We start from the raw sequence: 22,640 nt of genomic DNA on the forward strand, positions 1-22,640 counted from the left end.
AATCACAGCCCTGTACAAATCTTTCCATGCCCTAATCCCTACAACCTGTGACTGTATGAAATTGGGTGTCAAAGGGGAATTGCCATATCAAGTGGAGTTACAGTGACCATCTTCTGACCTTACCACAGGGTGGCTGTCCTAGACTCTTCATGGTGGGTCTCAGGATCCTTGAAGGTGGCAGGAGGCAGAGGGGGTTGCAGCAATATGGAGCAAGCAGAACTCAAGCCCACAGCTGTTGACTTTGAAGATGGAGAAAGAGAGCCAAGACCAAGGCCACCTGGGTGTCTCTCAGAAAGTAGGACAGTCACAGAGACAGTGTCCCCCAGATACCTGCCAGAAAGAAGTACAGTCACCAGGATTTTCCCTCAGTGAGACACATTTCAGACTTCTAAAGTAGAGAATTGTATGGTGCTTAGAGGATTGTAAGGTGCTTAGAGCCACTAAGCCAGCGGCAATCCATGATAGCCATGGGAAACTTATACATGAGCTGTGCTCCACTAACCCCTGGAGCCCTGTTCTTTTTCCCTTTCCTATATGTCTTAAATGTTGCAGAGGCTCAACCAGAAACTATAAAAATGAAAATTGAATTCCTCTTATAATTCTAAGTTTCTTTAAACCTCATTTCCAAACCATATCACAAAGGATATGCATATTTTTGCATGTGCTTCTTAGCTTGGTGAATTTTGAAAGGATGTGGTCATGGCCTTTGACATCAGAGGAGGAGCTCGGTGGTGAGGCTGGCTGATGTTGATAGAGAGATAAGGGTAGAGGCAAGTTGCCTTTGAGCGACACTCTACAGATCAACTGTATCCTGTTGCATTCCCAGCTGTTTCTCTCCATCGGTTGCACTGAGGGGTGATGCCCAAGGCGCATCACTTTTCAGAACTGGACCATGAACAACTTCATCCTCCTGGAAGAGCAGCTGATCAAGAAATCCCAACAGAAGAGAAGGACTTCTCCCTCGAACTTCAAAGTCCGTTTCTTTGTGCTAACGAAAGCCAGCCTGGCATACTTCGAGGATCGCCATGGGGTATGAAAACACTTGCTCTTGTCTTTGTTTCTTTATTGCTTTGTGTTTGGATTAGTTGATTTGTGGGGTAAACTTGAACACCTGGAACATGAGCACACGTTGTGTTTAACAACCACAAAGCACTTGAGAGATCAACACAAACTCGGAGAGGTCCGAGAGTCAGGTGTTAGATTTGGCTATTTCAGTTCTAAAAGCTGTAGGTTTAACACTCATCCATTTTTCTTCTCCACAAATATATATTTTATGTGCTGAGTTTTGTGGATAGAACTTGAAGTTCATGTGAAGTATATGGTATTTTAGAGGCTGTAGGGCAGTAGGGTATTAGTTATTGCTCATGAGGACATAAGGGGCAACCTAGTCCAGTCTCTCTGTTTTACAAAAGAAGTGCTTCTTAGAATGGTGACAGGGAGGTCCTATGTCAGACTTTTATGACTTGAACTCTCCTTGTCTCAACACCCATCTCTCTCCTGAGGCCATGGGGTCACCCTTCCATGTGATAATCTGTATTTCATGGGCATGTGTATGCACAGAATATTCATGAAATATTCTGAAAGTGGTAAGGCACGTGGTAGCCTCTTCATCCATGGCACAATGTCTCAGGAGACTAGGGGACAATGGAACACAAAGTATCTGCCTGAAGAAGGGCTCCTCCCTAGAGTGGCGGCATAGCTAGATGTGTCTAAAGGCATCTGCCTATTGAACAGCAGCAGTGACAGCAAAGCAAATGAGTACATGGTCAGAATATAGTTTAGTAGAAGCACTGGGTTGGGGGTCAGGAAGTCGCTGTGCTTCCCACTGAGTGAGTGGCCCTGGGCAAATGTCCTTCCCCATAGACTCTTCTAATTGTAAATGAAAGCACTGGACATAAACCTGAGTTCCAGCCCTCCTTTCAGACGCCTTTGGTTGTGTGCAGTGCCTCTTGGTTAGTCTTCCTCGACCACTTCTCAAAGTGTATTTGATTTCTCTTCATGTCGTTGTATTATTTTTACATTATTAGAGAGCTAGGGCAGAGATGAGTACTAAGGTTTTAGCTGTGTGGTCACTGAGTCAAAGATGGTTCCGTTCCTTGCTGGTTTCTCACTGGAAGATACAGATGGGGGTGGCAGGGGGGTGAGACCTGATCTTTGAAGGTTTTCATGAACTTGGCGCAGACAACTTGGGAGGAAACCTAGTCTTTTTAGTTTGGGGTAAAATAGTGTTGCGTCTCTCTCCACTTTTGCAGTGAAGAGAATCGCTTGTCCTCAGCAGGGCCTCACTGATAAGTCTACCAATAGGTTAGAAGGCACACAGAGCTACAGAAGTGCAGGCCCCATTGGTCAACGGCCAGGTGCTAAAGCTTTGAGCTTGGAGGATTCACCATATAGAACAAATAAATCACATGGCATCAAGTTTGTGTTTTTGTGAATGAAACATGAAGCTCACATTTCATAAAGAAAGCATAGTCACACACCTTTAAATAATTTCACAAAATGGATTTTAGGCTTTCACAAGTTTTTTAATATTTTTTAATTTTTGAGATTATAATGTCATTTATGTCACTTCCTCCTTCTTTCTTCCTCCGAATTCCTCCGTGTACCCTCCTTGCTCTCTTTCAAATTCATGGTCCTATTTTCTTTAATTATTGTTGAGGGGGGAGTGTGTGTGTGTGTGTGTGTGTGTGTGTGTGTGTGTGTGATAATGTCGCCCATATAACCCAAACTTGCACTTGAAGTCTAGCCTCGGCCTCCAGAGTGTTCGATTATAGGTAGGTGCCACCACCCCGCTTTACTTCTTAAGAATCATAAAAGAATTCTAACACAAGCTGCATTTGGTGGCATATGCTTATAATCCAGCACTAAGGAGACTGAAGCAGGAGGATCAAGGTAAATTCAAGGACAGTCTGGGCTACATGGTGAATTCCAGGTCAGCCTTGGATACAGAGCAAGACTTGATCTCAAAAAAAAAAAATACAAAACAAACAAAAACAGAAATAAAAAGAGAAAAAGTTTTATAAATAATTCATTTTGTGGCCTTTGTTTGTAGTATATAATGTTTCTATGATGGGTGTGTGTGTGTCTATTGAACAGTCTGTGTGTAAAATCAAATTTCTTGTTTTCTAATACCAGTGGTTTATATTTAACATTATGAAACTTTTTAAAATGATTATGGGAATATTTTAGTTACTCATGGTCACTGAGTTATTGTTATTATTGTACATGCCTCAGCTGTATACATTGCCCGGGGCCATCAGTGAGCACAAAACAGTGCGTCACTTATAAATATATACCTTGCACTTGTGTGAAGAACTCTCTTGTGGTTTCAGTAAAAGCTTCAGTCCTCCCCATCTGTGAAGTGGGTATGATGGTAGCCCCCATTTCATGGGAACGTGGCCCAGACACAGATAATGGGTGTGAGCTCAGCTATTGAAATTAGCATTTGGCAAATGGAAAAAAGTCGGATGTTGACAAGTTCACCATGCAGCTCATTTTAAGACATGGCATAGTTACCCCGTCAGCACCTGGGAAACGTTGGCTGTAATGTGTGTCGTGTTCACATCCCCGAGGGAACTGGCAGGCTGGCACAAGGTACTCATCCTCAAGTGATGGGAAAGGCTGAGGGAGGAATCAAAGCCAGATCAGAGGAGGGCTCTTGATGCGAGACACACACCCATCGTGAGTTGCACAAGCCAGGGTCACCCCTCTTAAGCTCTTAGCTTCCTTTTCCCTCTTCTGCATCTGTAAAATTGTGTTCCCTAAAGTTCAACTCTCTGTCAAACTGTGACACCACACGAAAAGAGAACAAATGCTAGCATTTGTGTTCAGTCCAACTGTAAATATCGGCTCACACTGTCATATACTCTGAATGGCATGAACTGTGACTTAAATAGGAATGTAATTTGGGGATTATATGCCTGTCTCCCTGAACTGTGCTGTGACTGCTGTTCTGAGCTCCCAGAACCTTCTCCATCCTACTGAAGCAGTGGATCAGAAAGACAGAGGGCTTGCAGGTGGTGTCATGTACACGCATAGCTTCAGATGCTCCCTGGGCCTGCCAGGCATTTTGTAAAATGGTCTCTGGTATCTGCAGTGCCTTAGCAGAGAATGGTAAGCATGCTGGTAAAAGTGGGTCACAGTCACTGTGTCAGTGGAGGGGAATCGTGGAGCCCTGATTTGTAGCATGTGTTGATTTCTCCACTGTAAATAAGTCCTTCATGGAGCTGGGCTGTAGCACAGTTAGAAGAATATCTGCTTAGCATGCATGAAGCTGAGTTCAACCCGTAGCCCTTCATAAAGTAAGCACGGCGGTTCACAATTACAACCCCATGCTCAGGAGGTAGAAGAAGAAAATCAGAGGTCCAAGGTCATTTTCAGCTATTTAGTAAGTTTGAGGCCAGTCTTCAAAACACGAGAAGCTATTTCTGAAAAGAAGAATCCCTTTGGCCATTTCAGTTAGTGAGTGTGACATGTGGATCACAAATTCCTAAAAACACAGCAGTGTGCTCTCATAGGCCAGTATAAGGGAATCTAGCATACCACTGACAGACTTAAGTACAGTCTCTGGGGAGCTTGTTGACAATCAAAGCACAGAGGAAAGAAAAATCAGAGGGACCTGAGCATGAAATGGAAGGGGCAGCATAGATGGAGACAAACACTACAGGTTGGAAAAAGCAGTGTAGCTGAAAAGAGCTGTGTTCAAATCCTACCGCTCTCACTTTGTAGGTGTGCAATCTCAGGTAATATATTCCATCTGTTTAAGGCATTTTCCTGTCTGTAAGCCCTGGACCCTAAGGATTCTCCCTGTCTCACCAGATGCCAAGGGCATTCTAAGAAAAGTCTGTCACAAGCTTTATGCTCACTTTGTGACATGGCAAGATGGTTACTACCCACCAAGTTCCATCATGGTCTTCTGACAGGATTCCTTATTCTGATGACTCTTCGCACCTCAAGGACCAAACTTTCCATGCTTCCATGGTGTGGGATATGTTCCCACTTAACGAGGGATGGAGTGAATAGTCAGGATCATTGCCACCCCAGCTATTACCAGATGAGAGTCTTTCCTCCCTGAGCTGCAGTCTAAACTAGCAGCAGAACCAGCTTTCCCAGCATTCAGCCTTCCTGAATAAAAGAGGACAGGTGGGGGGATGGTCCCTTCCTTCCCTTTGGAGCCATTGTGTAGCATTATCAAAAACATGCTTTCGGTGTCAGAACGATCTGGGTCACAGATCAACTCTCCCACTTGAGCTGTGTGACTTGCTATAAACCATGTAATGCTGTATGTTCTCGAAACTGCCATGTTTTTGAAAGACTGAATGTTCCTTTTTTAAATTTTCTTTTTAATGAGATAGAGGTCACCATTATTCTAATAATTAGCAATGACTAACATTGGACAAATACTACAATCATTCTGTAAGTAGGAACTGTTCCCTCATTTATAAGTCTGGGAAGAACATGGAGAGGGTTTAAATAACGTCCCTGGGGTGCCTTATGTCTCCAGAGCTGACACAGGCCTGTGATAAGTGGTGCTTCTTGTGATTAGCGGTGTTGCTGTCTAACTATTACAAGATGTCATGTGTTCTTGCTCTATAAAGGGTTCTGAACATCGACACCCCATGTTCTCTGGGTTTGTCACAGTGATGTGCGTATGAGCTCTGTCCCTTTCGTGCACACTGCAGGACAAATCTGCACACCCCTTCACTTTCTGGAGCTCTGGCCCATGTCTTAAACAACCTGAACACATTCTGCCCCTTTTCTACTAAAGTTACTGCCTGCATTTCCTAAGTTGCTTTCCCAGGAGAAGTCCATACGTCTGGCCCTGCCGCTCCTGTCATGTGTCACCCACTACACTCTGCACAGCTGCCTGGCTGAGCACTTCACATGGTTCTGTGCTCAGTTGACGTGGTTCTCATCAGAAGTGTTGTTCCTGTTGGCCCGTGGCACCAGAATCTTCTCTCTGGGCTCCAGTCCTACCACACTGTTCATCTCTAAATGTCCCTCCCTTGGCGAAACTTCCCCTGAATTCTTTAGACTTAGTCAGGCTCCTGTTACGTTCTGCTATGGTAAAGTGCACCCTTTCTTCAGCGTCCGTGCCAAAGTCATAATCGCCCATTTACTAATGGGGGTCTCCATTGGACTGGGACTTCATGAGGACAGGTATCTGATGGTACCAGCAGTTTCCACAGTGCTTCCTGCCTCTTGAGATTCATTAGTTTTTTTTTTTATTTGTTTGTTTGTTTTGTGTTTCTCTTGTGGAGGGAGTAGAAGGAAAAAGGAAGAAAATACAGATCCAGAGTGGGATGGTGTAGCACAGATGAGCCTTGTGAGAAAATGGCTCAATACTGAAAGAGTAAACACATGGCAGAGACCAAAGGGAGGGTTCCGTATACGAATAAGTAAAGAAGAGTTCCTGGGGGAAAAAAGCATGGCCTTGTCTTAAGCAAGAAAGAGTTGGGTGGTTGGAATTCTCAGAGATGCCCATGGGAGCCTCCAGCTGTTTCAGGAGAACCATCCACTCTGTTCTCTTTCCCCTTCACCATGACTGTCTTTCCTTCCAACATGGTTACAGCTAGACCCTCTGTGGGTAATATTCTTAAAACTACCTGAGCATTTCTGCTGGAGACTTTCACCAGTCATGATCCCTCCCGGCTCCATCCTAATGTGATTTCATTGATGCTCCCTGCTGTGACAATCGAACTTCCATACCAATCTGTCATCTTACACAGCACCAAGAATGAAGTTTTAAAACTGTAGCTCACATGCTGCTTTCTACCCCCAAAGCTCTGTATAATGGTTTAGAATACATAATTCTCAGCTATGGTCCCCACGACCCTTCTGCCCATCTTTCTGATTGCGCGTGACACCACACCAGCTCTGTGTGCCTCAAGCGTGTCTGCCTTCTTTCTGGACCTTCAGTGCTTCAAGTTCACTTTCTTTTGGGGCCCTTGCACTCAGGACTAGAGTCAGGCACGTGAAACACATACTATGGGGTGCCATTTCTCATCAAAATACAGATGCTCCGCTGGCTTTTTGGAACAGTCAAGCTTGCAGCAGGGCCTATAATTCCTTTCTTCCCACCTCGCCTCTCCTTTCTCTCATATCTTCCTGTTTCATCTTTAAAAAGCTTACAAAAAAAGCTGGGCATGATGGCGCATGCCGTTAATCCCAGCACTCAGGAGCTAGAGGATCTTTGTGAGTTTGAAACTGGCGTACCCTTTCGTTACTTCCTGCAGTGAAAATAAGTGTTAGTAAATGTTTTCAAGAAGAGAACGTAGGTTAAGAGAGAGGATGAACTGGAAAGCAGAAGAGCCTTGTCTCCACAGGGTCCAAACAAGACTCACACATTGAGGTCCAAACAAGACACACGTTTGAGTTGTAAGGAAGTTGGCTTAAAGCTCATCTCAAATTTTCACGGGCCACGTGCTACATCTTTAGCTAATTTCCTTAACTAATAATACATTTTCCTATCTGTCGGTGACTTATCAGGATACCAGAAAAAGTAGGAGGGTCTTCCAGGATGTGATTTTCGTCAAGAGGTGAGTTGGGGGTTGCCTTCATGACACTCAGGAGTCTCACCAAAGTGACCCAGAGGAGGAAACTACTCTGAAATGTTTTTAAATGCACATAAAATTCCCCCTGTAGATCACCTGTCTGTCCTTGAAAGTCAATGCCAGTTTTTTTTTAATTTATTTTGTTTTTTAAAAGAAAACAATCTTTTTTTCATTTTACGTACCAATCCAAGTTCCCACTCCCTCCCCTCCTCTCATTCTCTCCACCTACCTCTCTACCCCACCCCCTATCCTCTCCTTAGAGAGGGTAAGGCATATTGCTTTGGGGAAGATCCAAGGCCCTCCCTACTATATATAGACCCAGCAAGGTATCCATCCAAAGAGAATAGGTTCCCCCAAAGCCAGTACAAGCAGTAGGAATAAATCCTGGTGCCACTGCCAATGGCCCTTTAGTCTGTCCTAGCCACATTCAGAGGAACTAGTTTGGTCCTATGCTGATTCCTTCCCTGTCCGGCTGGAGTTGGTGAGCTCCCATTAGCTCAGGTAGACTGTTTCAGTGGGTGTACCCATCATGTTCTTGACCTCTTTGTTCATATTCTCACTCCTCCCACTCTTCAACTGGACTTTGGGAGCTAAGTCCAGGTCTCCACTGTGGGTCTCTGCCACTGTTTGCATCAGTTGCTGGATGAAGGTTCTAAGGTGATATTTAAGATATTCATCAATCTGGTTACAGGGTAAGGCCAGTTCGGGAACCCTCTCCTCTATTGTTTAGGGTCTTACCTGGGGTCATCCTTGTGGATTCCTGGGAATTTCTCTAGTGCCAGGTTTCTTGATAGTCCCATAATGGCTCCCTCAATCAAAATATCTTTTTTCTTGCTCTCATCTCTGTCCTTCCTCCTTCTCAACTATCCCACTCCCTCAAGTTCTCCTTCCTCACTCCCCTTTTCCCTCATCTTCCCCTTCCTTCCTCCCTTCACTCACTCCCACACCCGTGCTCCCAATACAAGTTTTTATAGATTTAATAGAATAAGAGGTTGGCATAAGTTTCATGTCTCCATGAAATTTCTGTCAATCAAAGGTTGTTCATAAACTGTTATTTGCAAGCTTATATTATCATCTAAAAAGGGATTTGTTGCTGTGTGGTGGTGGTGCATGCCTTTAATCCCAGGATAGGGGAGGTAGAGGCAGGTGGATCTCTGTGAGTTCAAGGCCAGCCTGGTCTACAGATTGAGTTCCAGGACAACTAGAGATGTTACACAAAGACTTGTCCTAAAAGCAAAACAATAAATAAATAAATAAATAAATAAATAAATAAATGTATACATACATACAAAAAGGGGGGGTTATATACAGATTAGTTAAAGAAGATAAAAACTTTACCAGTGAAACATTAATTTGAAAATCTTTAAAAAATAAGAATAGATCCTTCCTGGAAGACTAAGCTGAAATGTACAACAAGATTTTGGGAAAATGCTCAACTTCATTAGCCATCAGGGAAGTGAAAATCAAAAGCAGATTAAATATGATTGTATCCAGCTTCATGTTCTCTTTTATTGGATTATTATTTTGAAAACTTCATCCCTGGGTCTTATGTCTACATCACTCCCCACCCTTCTCTGTCCTGTCTGACTCTCCTGTGCCTCCCATTCATACCCTCTTCTCCCTTAATTATTGTTCCATACAGATTACTGAGTCCACGTAGCATTCCTATGTACATGTATTCAAGGCTGACCACTTGGGGTTAGACAATCTAGAGAGGAACTCAACCCTGGAGGAGACTGATTCTCCCTCTGATAGTAGCCATTTATCACCAGTAACTTCATCTAGAGGTAGAACCTTGAGGAATTTTCCATCTGTTTTGGCATGTCAACTGGTTTGAATGAATATGTCATTGTTCAGGCAATCATATTGTTGAGAGTTCACTAATGCGTTTTCCCTGTCATGTCTAGGGGACATTACCTATCACCAGGCATACTGGTTCTCTGACTCTTAAAATATTTCTGCTCCCTCTTCGGTGATGTTCTCTGAGCCCAGGTTTAGGGGTTATGTTGCAAATGTATCCATTGGGGTTGAGTAGCCTGCTGACACCTCTCCTCTGCATTTTGACCAATTGTGGATCTCTGTAATAGTGTCTGTTGCAATAAAAATAAACTCTTTGATGAAGGATGAGAACTACACATATCTGTGGGTATAAAGATAAATATTTAGAATACAGTTAGAAATTACATCTAAAAGTAGTGGGTTCTCCTCTAGGACCTATGACTTCTCCAGTTGGCTAGGTTTACAATAGTAATCATGAATTTTCTCCCATAAAGTGGGCCTTAAGTTCAACTGAACAGGTGTTGGTTACTCCTAAGACAAAAGTGCCCACTATTGCACAATGGGGACTGTCTTGATAGGCTAGTCATTGTTGTGGTTTGTAGGCTTAATTAACAGCTGGATAGGATGACCAATTGCTCCTCTTCCTTGTCAGCTTACATAGCACCTTCTGAAACCTCTTTTTTTTATTTTTTATTGTTTGTTAATCATTTTTTAAATGCCTACTGTGTCACCATCAATGATGTGGGTGTGAGGAATACAGTGTTAAATAATACGAACGAGGTGTTTGCCCTCATAAGCAGGTGGAGGAGACGGCGCATAGTGAAGAACATAACAGCACGTGGTAGATACAGATGGGCAGGTTCTATGTCAAACCTCAGAAGCAACTGGGGCAGAGTTAGAAGGAAGTGTGGTTAGAGAGGGAATCTGTATCTAGGCCAGAGTCAGAGTTCGGGGGATGATGGATGTTCCAGTCATGTTAAAATAAAGAAAAAAGAAAAAGATAGAAAGAAACCCAGGGTGGCATTCTGTGCAGTGGAACTGCAAGCGCGAGGACCCCGAGGTAACTTAAAGCTGGACCCATGTGAGGAGAGAACTTTGAGCATAGTTCAAGAGAAGGCTGCAGCTTGAGAGTACAAAACCCAAGCTATGAGAGCCATCGTGGGCCATGGCAAAGAGTTCGGACTTTATTCAAACAGCAAGAACCTACCCAATGGTGGACACAGCCATGGGACACCACCTGTTCTGTGTTTGGAAGTGGTTGTTCTGACTGCTGTGGGGCTGGAGATTACACACAGGGCAGGCCAGAAAGCCAGGAAGCCAGGTCGATTATCAACTCATCCATTGGGTTATTCTATGGTTACTTTATGCCCTAGCTTTCTGTGTCTTTCGGAGGGCTTTTCTAGAACCAAAGATAGGAAGACGTTGATCCATTTTATAACCTGGGTCAGGACTAGGTATCTCCTAGCAATGACGACAGAAAACAAGTTAGAATTCAAGTAAATCAATATTGATCAATACCACAAAAAACAGATTACCATACTGCTAAAAACAGTTAATAAAACGAGATCTAAAACATTTTGTATAACTTTTTGTCAAAAGCTATCAAATTACTCTGCAGATAAAATTTCAAATACTTAAAATTATAATGCATGGCAATTTTATATTCTACTTCCCCATTCATTCTTTTACGTAAATACACTTTTATATATCCATATGGCCTTAAACTAATCATTTTCTCATATATCTAAATTTTTAATGATTTGATCTATCCATTGCAAATACAAACTTATCTGTTTTATGCGCCCACATAAACATATCTATCATTTATGACTCAACATTTGTTTTCCGGCATAATGAAAACAATATATAATAGAAGTCTACCTTTTTAAAAGCTTTTTTAAAGATGAATTTCTTTGTAGAATAACTAGATCATAGGTAATAGTATTTCACAATTATTTATTTAGTGTAAGAGTAGGTGCATGCGTGCCACAGTCCACAAATGAAGCCAGCAAACAACCTTTGGAAGTTAGTCCTCTCCTACCACCTCGGTTCTGGGGATCAAACTCAGTGCCTTTACCCGCTGAGCCATCTCATCTGCTCAGGATAAGAAGATTTCCTGGGCTCAAACATTGACTGCGGCATCATTTTCCAAAGAGCTAAAGCACTGTACAAGCCGCCAAAAGTGGCCAAGTGTTTGTTACAAAATCATTCATATTTTTTAAGAATCATTTATTTTTCCAAGAAGAAATTACTTTTAAAAAAAATCTGTTGCTGTGATTTTCCGTTACTTTGCTTTTTTTTTTTGACTTATATGACTTATCAGGTTTTCTTTTCTTTTTATTTAATTTATTTATTTATTAAAGATTTCTGTCTCTTCCCCGCCACCGCCTCCCATTTCCCTCCCCCTCCCCCAATCAGGGGAGCAATCAGGGTTCCCTGTCCTGTGGGAAGTCCAAGGAACCCCCACCTCCATCCAGGTCTAGTAAGTTGAGCATCCAAACTGCCTAGGCTCCTACAAAGCCAGTGCGTGCAGTAGGATCAAAAACCCATTGCCATTGTTCTTGAGTTCTCAGTAGTCCTCATTGTCCGCTATGTTCAGAGAGTCCAGTTTTATCCCAGGCTTTTCCAGACCCAGGCCAGCTGGTCTTGGTGAGTTCCCAGTAGAACATCCCCATTGTCTCAGTGTGTGGGTGCACCCCTCACGGTCCTGAGTTCCTTGCTCGTGCTCTCTCTCCTTCTGCTCCTGATTTGGACCTTGAGATTTCAGTCCTGTGCTCCAATGTGGGTCTCTGTCTCTGTCTCCTTTCATCGCTTGCTGAAGGTTAATATTCAGGAGGATGCCTATATGTTTTTCTTTGGGTTCTCCTTATTTAGCTTCTCTTGGATCACTAATTATAGGCTCAATGTCCTTTGTTTATGGCTAGAAACCAAATATGAGTGAGTACATCCCATGTTCCTCTTTTTGGGTCTGACTTACCTCACTCAGGATAGTGTTTTCTATTTCCATCCATTTGTATGCAAAATTCAAGAAGTCCTTGTTTCTTACTGCTGAGTAGTACTCTAATATGTATATATTCCATACTTTCTTCATCCATTCTTCCATTGAAGGGCATCTAGGTTGTTTCCAGGTTCTGGCTATCACAAACAATGCTGCTATGAACATCGTAGAGGATATACTTTTGTTGTATGATAAGGCCTCTTATTTTTTTTGGGGGGGGGTGTTGTTTTAGTTTAGTTTTGTTTGTTTTTCTGTTTATGTGTGTAGAGTGTGCAATATGTGTGTAGAGTGTGCAATATGTGTGTAGAGTGTGCAATATGTGTGTCAGTTTATAAAATGCCACCAAGTATCCAGTCCTGTTTGAGGGAATGAAAGAGCACTAAAAACTCAAGAAATTAAGGCCTGGGAGAAGGAATTCAGGGGCCACTATCAGAATCACAATACACTTATCCGTTTAAATAGTTCAGAGGGAGAAATGCCTGAACAACAGGTACGGAGTCCAGGACACTTACGTGTGTAAGGACAGGGTCAGGAAAGATGGGGGGAGGGTGTTCCTCACCCACCTTCACCTATGGGTGCCTGAGCCCCAGGATGCAGTGAGCAGATAAACCTGCTGCCCCAAACTGACATCAGATCTTTCTCAAGAAAAGTAAGTCTAATAAAAAGATAAAGCATATTCTCACTTTGTCAGCATAAAACAATGGAACAAAAGGTCCTGAGCCTGCCCTTGCACCAGGAACCATCCCTTAGTTTTTATCAATCATAGCATGCTGAAAAAAAAATACCTTTGAAACCTAAAAATAAAATTAAAACGATCCTCTTCAAAGCTCAGAGGCATTAGACCAGGAATTCTCTCGGTGCTTTTGTGCATGTGTTTAAACTGATCCAGTTGATCATGTGGTAGAGCCGATTGTTGGGGCTCGGGCCTGCCCCCTCCTCCGTGCCTGTTGGACCTCTCCCCTGTGCCTCTGTCACCTGCCTTTGCCCATCTTCATCTCCACACAGAAACAGACAGAGCAGAAAGGTTCTGGTAAGAGGCCATTTACAAAAGAACTTCTTCCATACATAATATATCTTTATTTATTTATATGTTTGTTTTTGGTTTTTGGAGACAGGGTTTCTCTGTATATGTCTGGTTGTCTTGGAACATAGCTTTCTGTAGGCCAGGCTGGCTTGAACTCACAAAGATCTGTCTTCCTCTGCATCCAGAGTGCTGAGATTAAAGACGTGCACCACCACCACCAGGCCCTTAATTTTAAAGTAATCAAATGCTATGTAGTGACAAAACTTCCACTCTTTGTCCCAAATCCCATTTCTCTAGCCTCAGATAAACCAATATGAGGCTCAGCAGATAAGGCCACTTGCTACCAAGCCTGGTGACATGATTTCAAACCCCGGGACAGATATGGTGGAGTGAGGGAACCAGCTCTTATAAATTGTGTTCTCCATCTACACACACACACACACACACACACACACACACACACACACACTAAAAAGTTAACAGATGCCACCAATTTCTTACATACTTTCCAATGATGCTTTATTCATATACATGTAATACAAATAGTAAAGCCTGATTCTTTGTTTTTATACAGTAGCAGCATAAGCTATACACACTACTTTAACGTTCTTTTCTCTCCATTGGCTAACAGCCTAGTTTAGAGGTCAGTCCAACATGGATCCGCACAGAGCCTTTTCATCTTTTGTGAATGTAAATAAAACATTTCCATTGTATATTGAGTGTACTTCTAGCTGTTTTATTTTTTAAAGCAACGGATGTGAATAACTTTGTAGAGTGTGTCACTTTAACGAATATAGCCATGATGGTTAATCAGAGGCAACCTTGCCAACCTGGGGACATTTGGTCTTGTCGAAGATGTGGGGAGGTAGTTGCTACTGGTGTCCAGTGGGTCGAAGTCAGAACCAAATGGTCAACAGTACAGAGATTGAGCAGCCCCCATGTATCGAAACCGTGTCCAGATGTTGCTGAGTTAAAAGGTGTTTACAGCTGCCGTTTAGTGACCCAGTCGCTCTCCACAGAAGTTGCACTTTCCCAGAGCCATGTGTGTGAAGTTCATTGTCAAAACCTCAGCAACACCATTATCTGATGCCTTGATCTTTGCTGGCCTGATAGCTTTAAAATAATCTAATGGAATTTATTTGTATCCCTGTTGTCATAGAAACCAAGCATCTCTTCATGTGTTTTAAGAGACACACATTCCTTTGCACATTTTTCTATAAGTCTGTTCAGGAGCATCGGTGCTTTTGGTGCAGGCTAGGGTTAATTTACCTTTCCACTCCCAAAAGACTTTTGTTCATCCTCCAGTTAATCTGGAGCTCACATTCCATTGAGAGTTCCACACATACTGTCGCGGGGTCCACACATGCTACTCCCTGCTACGATGCTCTTCCCTGCTATTCCTCGGTGGGCCAACTAACAAATACCATTTAAACATTGCCTCTGTGAAATGGTTTCCTGAACTGTAACTAAACTGTTGACTATCTACTTTAGCTACAGACTCTTTGGGGCCTAAAAGGCAGATAAAATGATGTTTTCCGAACTCACTGAACATCGCCAATGCCCTCCCCTGGAAAGATGGGGAGGGCCCTTTGGAAAAGAGTTCACAGACTAGAGATGCCGAGAGAGGGTGCACAGGACATGGAGGAGCCACACTTACCATGTGCCATGTAGTTCTCTCAGAGACCAGGTCCTGCTTTGGGGTCTGGCATAGCTTGGAATCAATGACGCTACCTCAGACCCAAATGCTGGGATCATAGGCACACACCAACACCCAGCGTCACATACTTCTTATGAACAAAACTAAACTAACATTTTTGTTGCGTTCTCCTTTTTTTTACATCTAACACCGATTCATCTTAGAAACAATTGCCTCACAAGATACATATATCCACACAAAAGCTCAGTGATTTTTCTTGAACAAAATGAAGGAAGAAAATGGCTGCCCCTTGAGAACGTGAGAGGAACTGCCGTGAACTTGAACCCCCAAGGATACAGAAGGGCAGGTGGCAGATGCTGCCGAGTTACAGCTTCTTACTAATGGGGTGTTGAGGTCATCAGGGCAGAGGTTATTTTGCACACCCAGCTTTTCAGTTGAACCCCTTTCCCTTCTCCCCCTATCCACCCGTCACTGATGTGATACAGCGTGCTGTTGTTTTAATGCTCTCACAGCTTTGAAATATTCTTTTTGGTTTTTTCCTCTCGTCCTTTCTCACGCTTACTATTTTAAAAACACCTTCAAGTCTGATAGAAACACACTGTTTCTGCTGTGGAACTCTTCAGTTTGACACACGAGGAAACCAGCGTTAGCAACTTGGAATCTTTCCCCTCCTCCATTACTGTTTTTGGATATTGTCTATACTAATAACTATTTTATCATTTTTCAAAAAAAACAAGAGGGTTCAACTGTTGCTATAAATCTCCTTTTGAATTTGATGTATGTTATTGTTCCTTTATATAGAACAACTGTCTCCTTTATTGGCGACTACAGAGTTGCCACAGGATGATTGACACACTGATTCAACCATTTATCTGTTGATGAATGTTTACATTTCTCTTGTTTTTTCTCTTTTCTAGTGCAGTAAGTAACACTGTGGCAAGCATCCTTTCTCTCATATCTGTGTACAATTTGAGCAGTTGATTTCCTTGGATAAGTCCTATATGAGGAATATATTTGTTAGTTAACTTTTAATACAATAAAATAAATGGTAAACTGTTCAAACAGCATAAATATAATATATATTATGTAATATATATTTATGCTATATATATATATATACTGTTATTTTTCTGTCCCTTATTTCCAAACCTCAGATATGCCCCAATTTTCTGTTTTTAATATTTTATTAAAAAATATGTTCATAATTGAGTAGGGATAACCTCAGTTGGCCTCTGAAAGTTAAATGAGAATATAGTTCTGTTTCTCTTCTTTTTTATAAAATTCTCATCTTTTTTTAATTTTTTTGGTAAAATTCTCACCTTTTTTCTAGCCAGGGTACTACTATTGAAAAGATGGCCGACCTTAAAAGAAGCCAGATACTTTCCCCTCTGCCAGCCTCGTAGTAAACCACAGAGTGAAACCCGGCTATAGTGAAAGCCAGACGATAGGGCTTATGTCTGAGTGAGAAATCTTATGGAAAGAAGAAAAGAAAAGAGGGCAGGCATGGGACAAACTGCCATTGCCCAGCTTGCAGCAGGCCTTGGCATCCGCCCTATCTTGCCCTGGCTGCCAGCGTGACTTGACTAGGTCCAGTGAGGATGGGCTAAGGAAAGGAGAGAAACACAGGCACCTACCCCTCCCGCTGCGGCCCCTCCTCCTCCCGTCACCTTTGTTCTCTCAACGCTTTCACTTCTACTTTCATTTCATATGTGCAGACATGATTTATGTATCTCTAAAATCTAGGAACCGAATATGAAAGAAAACATAATATTTATCTTCCTGAGCCTGGCTTACTATGGTTGTCTCCAACTGCATCTATTTCTCTGCGAATCACATAACTTTGTCTTCTTTGTAGCTGAAGAAGTTCTGTTGTCTACCTCTCCAGCCTTGTCTTGACCCTCCTCCCTGTTGATGGATGCCTTGGCTGAGTCCATGCCTTAGCTGTTCTGGATGCTGCTGCATAGTTTCTTGGGGATGTAGTGACTTGGAGTCCTTCGGGTAAATACCCAGGTGCTGCTGGCTCAGGTCGTAGATTTGCTGTAGCTTTTAGAGAACCCAGTGTGCTGACCTCCATCACGGCTGGACCAGTACAGCCTGCCAGCCATATGTGAGGCTTCCCTTCTGCCACATCCTCACCGGCATTTATCTTGTTTGTTTGCCCCATGACCAAGATTCTAACTGAGGTGAGGTAGTTTCAATTTGGAATTCTGTGACAGTTAGGAGAGCTGAGTTCTTCTCCACATATTTAATGGCATTTGAGTTTCTCTTCTGGAAACTGGCTGTTCAGTTTGCGATCCCATGTATTGGTTGGGTTGTTTGCATTCCTGTGGTTGAGATTTTTTTTGTTTTAGTTCTTGGTGTATTTTATGTATCAGTCTTCCGTCACATGTATGGCTGGCAAAGGTTGTCTCTCAGACAGTTTCTTCTCTCAGTTAACTCTAGTCCTTGACAGTACAGAAACTTCTTAATTTCATAACAGAAGGTTCCATTTGTTGACTGCTGGCATTATTTCCTGAGGCAGTGTAGTTCTGAGCATGGCAACAAGAGAAATAATGCCACCCAAAATCTTGTGACCTTGTGTGGTGCTGACAGTCAGAATAACAAGGAAGAGGGAGGACAAGCTAACATGGCCTCTCCCTCTTCTGGTGGCTTTTGTGTGGTTTTCTTGGCAGGCCTTCCCATGATGTTTTTCAGATATAGCTCAGTTGTTTGGGAAGATTGCAGACAACCATCATTTCCCAGAGACTGGCCTGTGTTTAGCTTCTGACCCGCCGCTCCCATGAAGCAGTTGAGGAGGGAGCATCTATGCCTGCTGTGTCCCACATCAAATGCTGTGAAATTCTGGGAGACTGACAGGAGAGATGGATGGGGGGGGGGACACAAGCAGTTACTAGGGTCCAAGAGTGAGGTTAATGGTGGCCAATCTGATCTCTCTGACTGAAAAGGCTGACAGGTAAGGAACAAATGGATACTGGGAGTCATCTGCAGGAAGGAAGAATGCTCCTTGAAAACTGTGTGAGCACTTACACGTGGCACACCCAAGCTGAGGTGTGAAAAATGGAAGACTTCAAAGGTTAGGACTAACGAGGAGTTGATCAACTTTTATGCTTAGTTTGAAATGATAGTACTTAAGATGCTTGGGGTTAAATAGCATAGTTATCACAATTGATTTGATTTGCTGCTATTGCTTTTCTGAACATACTTATAGGAAAAAAATTATTTTGAATGGTAGCTTTGGCTATGTAGTCAAGGCTGGTTCCAAATTTGTAGAAATTCCCCTGCCTCAACCCCAAACGTGGTGGAATTATAGATGTAAACTACCATGCCCAACTAAAAAACTTTAAATTCCATGTCCAGCTCACATTCTGTTTGAATTTTTATTGAACACTGCAGCTTCAGAATGTCACATAGGATTTCTGCTCCTCTTTTTGGCTCCAGATATGTCTGTCTCCCTGCACTGTGTACCATAACCACAAAGAGAGGCTTAATTAGAGCTTTTCTGCCCAGACGTTTTGTTCTAGTGCCGTGGTTCTCAACCTTCCTAATGCTGCAACCCTTTAATGCAATTCCTCATGTTGTGGTGACCCCCAACCATAAAGTTATTTTCATTGCTACTTCATAACTGTAATTTTGTTGCTCTTGTGATTCATAATTTGAGTATGTGTGTTTTCCAATGATCTTAGATGACCTTTGTGAAAGATCATTTGACCCCAAATCCCAAGGGTTCTCAATTCACTGAGTGCTCACCCCTCCCTGGTCACAGACATTCCCTGCTGGACTTCATGGTCTGTGTCAATGTCCTCTCTCCAGAGGCCTGTCCTGATGACATCTACCCATCCCATTGCCTTTTCAGCACTTGCTTCTCCTTTCTGACCTCCCAAACTTAAGAAGGAGTTACATCCTTCTAAACTTACTGTGAGCTGAATGCCTAGCATACCAAACACCACAGCTTAGCAGTGCAGCTCACCGCAGAGAGCCTGGTACCCACTCTCATGGTCTTGTGACCCAGTGGCTGTGGCCTTCTGCCCAGCAGTATGTCGATACTATCATATGAGATATCACTGGCCTAGAAGAAGATTAAAACTCAAGTTTTGAAGTTTAAGTTCCTTTTCTTTCTTTGATGGATAATTGATTTGATTTTTTGAGGTGGGAGCTTGCTGTTGTAGACCCGGCTGGCCTAGAACTCACTATGTACAGTATCTGGAGCCTGACTTCAGATTCACAGTAATCCTCCTGCTTCTGCTCCTTAAGTGCTGGCATTGCTACAGTGATCAACTTTTATTTTTGACCATGTCGCCCAGACTCTCGATCCTCCTGCTTCAGTCTACATAGTACTGTGATTACCAACATGCTCCGCTATGCCTGGTCATGAAGATTGGTTTTTACATCAACATAGAGTCAAAAACTGAAACAAACCATCATAAGTGAGGGCTGCCTATAACCCTCATTTGTTAATGTTAATTGTTGTGGAATATTAGTTGAAGATGTGTTACATTTATTTTTGCTGTGTAACAATTGTTTAATGCTATAAAGACATGTTGCATTCTTTTATGTTGTATTTGTTTAACTATATGAAGCTGTGTTATTTTGCCTGTCTAAAACACCTGATTGGTCTAATAAAGAGCTGAACAGCCAATATCTAGGCAGGAGAAAGGAAAGGTGGGGCTGGCAGGCAGATAGAATAAATAGGAGAAGAACTCTAGGAAGAGAAGATAGAGGAGCAAGAAAAAGGAGAAGGAAGGAAGAAGTCAGGGGCCAGCCACCCAGCTACACAGCAACCCATGGAGTAAGAAGTAAAGAAAGGTATATAGAATAGAGAAAGATAAAAGCCCAGTGGCAAAAGGTAGATGGGATAATTTAAGAAAAACTAGCTAGAAACAACCAAACTAAGGCTGGGCATGTATAAGTGATTATATGTCTCAGTGTGCATATTTATTTGGGAGATGGCTGGCAGGCTTCCAAAGAGTAAAGAGAAAAAAAAACTACTACAGTTTATTACTTTGTTTACTGAACTCAGAGCAATACCTTGTTCATTGTGGGCCTTCAGTAAAAATTTTCAGGATAGCCAGACATATTAGACTTACATCTGGTTGAGATTGCTTAAACAGGGTCCAAGATGATGCCCTAGCCAAGGACGATAAAGGATCAGCCACTGTGCTAGGCACTGAGCCGACATCACAGAACTCAGTAGTTTTCAAAGAGAAAAGTAGTATTTCGCCAGCGCTGCCCTGGTATTGGTGTGAGCCTTCTGTCAGTCTCACCCTGAAGAAGAAGACAACACCCAGCAGCTTGAGCTCACCAACGGCCAGGGACTGCGGATGGGACAGGCATTTCTGCTGTGCATCTCTGTGCACTTCTGCTGCTGAGGTGCAAACTGGCAGTGCCTGAGGGCTGTGATGATGGGCCATATTGGGGCCTCTATGGGAGTTGGAGTCCAGAGGGCAGGCCTCTTAACAGTACTAGATTACCAAAACAGCCGTGAGGCCAATGTGTAAATCAGATGCTCATTTTTGTTTATATATACCCTGCAGTTGTACAGGGGAAAAATGCCTTGGGAGATGGCTGCATCAGTAAATTGCTTGGCATATAGCCATGAAAATCTGAGTCCCAGTCCCTTGATAGCCCTGTGTAAGGAGCTGGTGGTGGCAGCATGGGCCCATAGTGCCAGCGCTGGAGAGATGACAACAGGAGGGGCTCACAGACTACTTAATCTGGTCACTTGGGAATTCTAGGTTCAGTGGGAGAGTCTGCCTTATAAAAGTAAGATCAAGAACAATCAAGGAAGACATCTCGTGTCCATCTCTGGCCTCTCTCTCCCCCCCCCCCAAATAAACATATAAACAAGCAAACTGTTAATCTTGGCTGCCTTGGGACCATGAAGAGAGGTGGGATAATGATGTAGCCCTGTAAATATTTACTTCTCATGTAATTGTCCATATTGTTTTGCTTGTATAACCAGGAATAGATTTGTTTTTGAATTAAAAATTGTGTAAAACAGTTTTGCAAAGAAAATTTGCAAAGAAACTTCACAAAACTTCCCTGTATTCAGTAGAGTCTGCTTCACACATCCTGACTATTTTCATCAGTCTGTGCCTCAACTAGTAAGTGCAGATCGGTTTCCAGGCAGAGGATCAAAAAACAACGACTGCTTTTCTGTTCTGGAGAATCTGATGGTGTACAACTACCCACGTGCCACCATTCTCTTGCAATAGTTGGGCCTTCCTTCACCCTTTTGGAAGGTGCCCTTTATTAAAGCCCCCGTTACAGTTTATTTTCATCACCCTTCCCTACTCTCTGACCAACCCCAAGAGCCAGGGGTTGTCCTCACAAGCTATAAATAAAAGGGTTCTTGGAAGTTAGATGTACTGCCTGAGTTCGTGGTACTAACTAGAGACAAACCCCAGCCTCACACCCCACCCTTCCACTCCTGTGTTGGTTTTAGGCCTTCAGAAAGATGACATCTAATAATGTTTTTCACAAATGATTCCATAGCTGACTGAAGCAACAATGGCAAGCCACATTCTAGGCACCTGGGGAAGGCTCTGCCATCCAAAGCCTTTCCAGCTCACCTCGCTTAGAGCCTGATAATCCCACTAATAAGACGTCTCACAGGGCAAGGTGGCCCGTCTCCATTTCCTGAGCACAATGATGTTTAGGTAATATTGGACATCGTTTATCAAACAAGGCACCATCAGTTACGTGGACCACACCTCTAACAAGCTTTCAAAGGACTGAGGCATGAGATCAGTACGATTTCCCAGGGGAGGGTGAAGTGGGTGGTCAAAGGTAGTTAACAGAATGGAAATGTACTGCAGGGGTGTTACTGTGGAACTTTGAATAACTAGAAGACTTGCAAAAGCCAGATGTAGCAGAGACATCACTTATATACCTCACTACCCTGAAGCCTGAGCACAGTTACTAGTGAGGTCATAGATATTACAGAGAGAGCAGGAAATGCCACTCATGTGACTCTTTTCCCACTGAGTATACAACCCATCTCAGCCATGAGTCCTACACACATTGCCGCGTGTCAACAGGACCCTGGTGTGTATCGCTGTGGGTGACTGAATAGAAAATCAGTCCCCATCGTGACCCTTCAGAGGCCCTTCTCCCAAGAGTCCGCTCAGAGTCTCTCTCAGACTGAGGCGGGAGGCAGCTTCAGGATGTTTGATTAGGAACACTACAGCTGGCTTACAAGGGGAGGGGAAATTTCCTAGTAGTAAATGTCTGGAAACAATCAAAATGAAAACAGTGTCTCTCACTTAAACGGATGTATTGTCTCCTCACAGAAGAAGCGCACATTGAAAGGCTCCATCGAACTTTCCAGAATCAAATGTGTGGAGATCGTCAAGAGTGACATTAGCATCCCATGCCACTATAAATACCCTTTTCAGGTAAGCCCATCAGGACTACAGTGGATAACTTTCTGTCCCTGGACCATGATGAGAGAAGATGGGGAAAGGACGGCTCTCACCCATGCTGAGAGCTTAGACCAAGCCCCCAGGAAGGGCTGTGTGTTATTCCTCTAACCAGTGACATTCATTCATTCATTCATTCGTTCATTCCATAAAGGCACAGGCTCTTGGACAGGTTCTTGCTTTCCCATAGGGCTGGGGATTGAACCTGGGG

At 43.0% G+C, this 22,640-nt stretch overlaps 1 protein-coding gene across 3 annotated transcripts in view; it reads left to right on the forward strand.

Annotated features, from left to right (window-relative positions):
• The first annotated feature begins 892 nt into the window (after positions 1 to 892).
• Itk (IL2 inducible T cell kinase) overlaps positions 893 to 22,640 on the forward strand; it is a 62,342-nt gene continuing 40,594 nt past the window's right edge. For 2 of the 3 annotated variants that reach the window (XM_041676237.1, XM_041676235.1), the window contains exons 1-2: positions 893 to 1,030; positions 22,301 to 22,405. In XM_041676237.1, coding sequence (XP_041532171.1) covers positions 893 to 1,030; positions 22,301 to 22,405 — 243 coding nt within the window. The remainder of the gene's footprint in view (positions 1,031 to 22,300; positions 22,406 to 22,640) is intronic. The other variant, XM_041676236.1, reaches the window with a different exon arrangement.

The sequence above is a fragment of the Microtus oregoni genome, unplaced genomic scaffold (assembly GCF_018167655.1).
Source record: "Microtus oregoni isolate MIOR12 unplaced genomic scaffold, Mior012 000027F_ref0000203, whole genome shotgun sequence".
In the NCBI taxonomy this organism is placed as follows: domain Eukaryota; kingdom Metazoa; phylum Chordata; class Mammalia; order Rodentia; family Cricetidae; genus Microtus; species Microtus oregoni.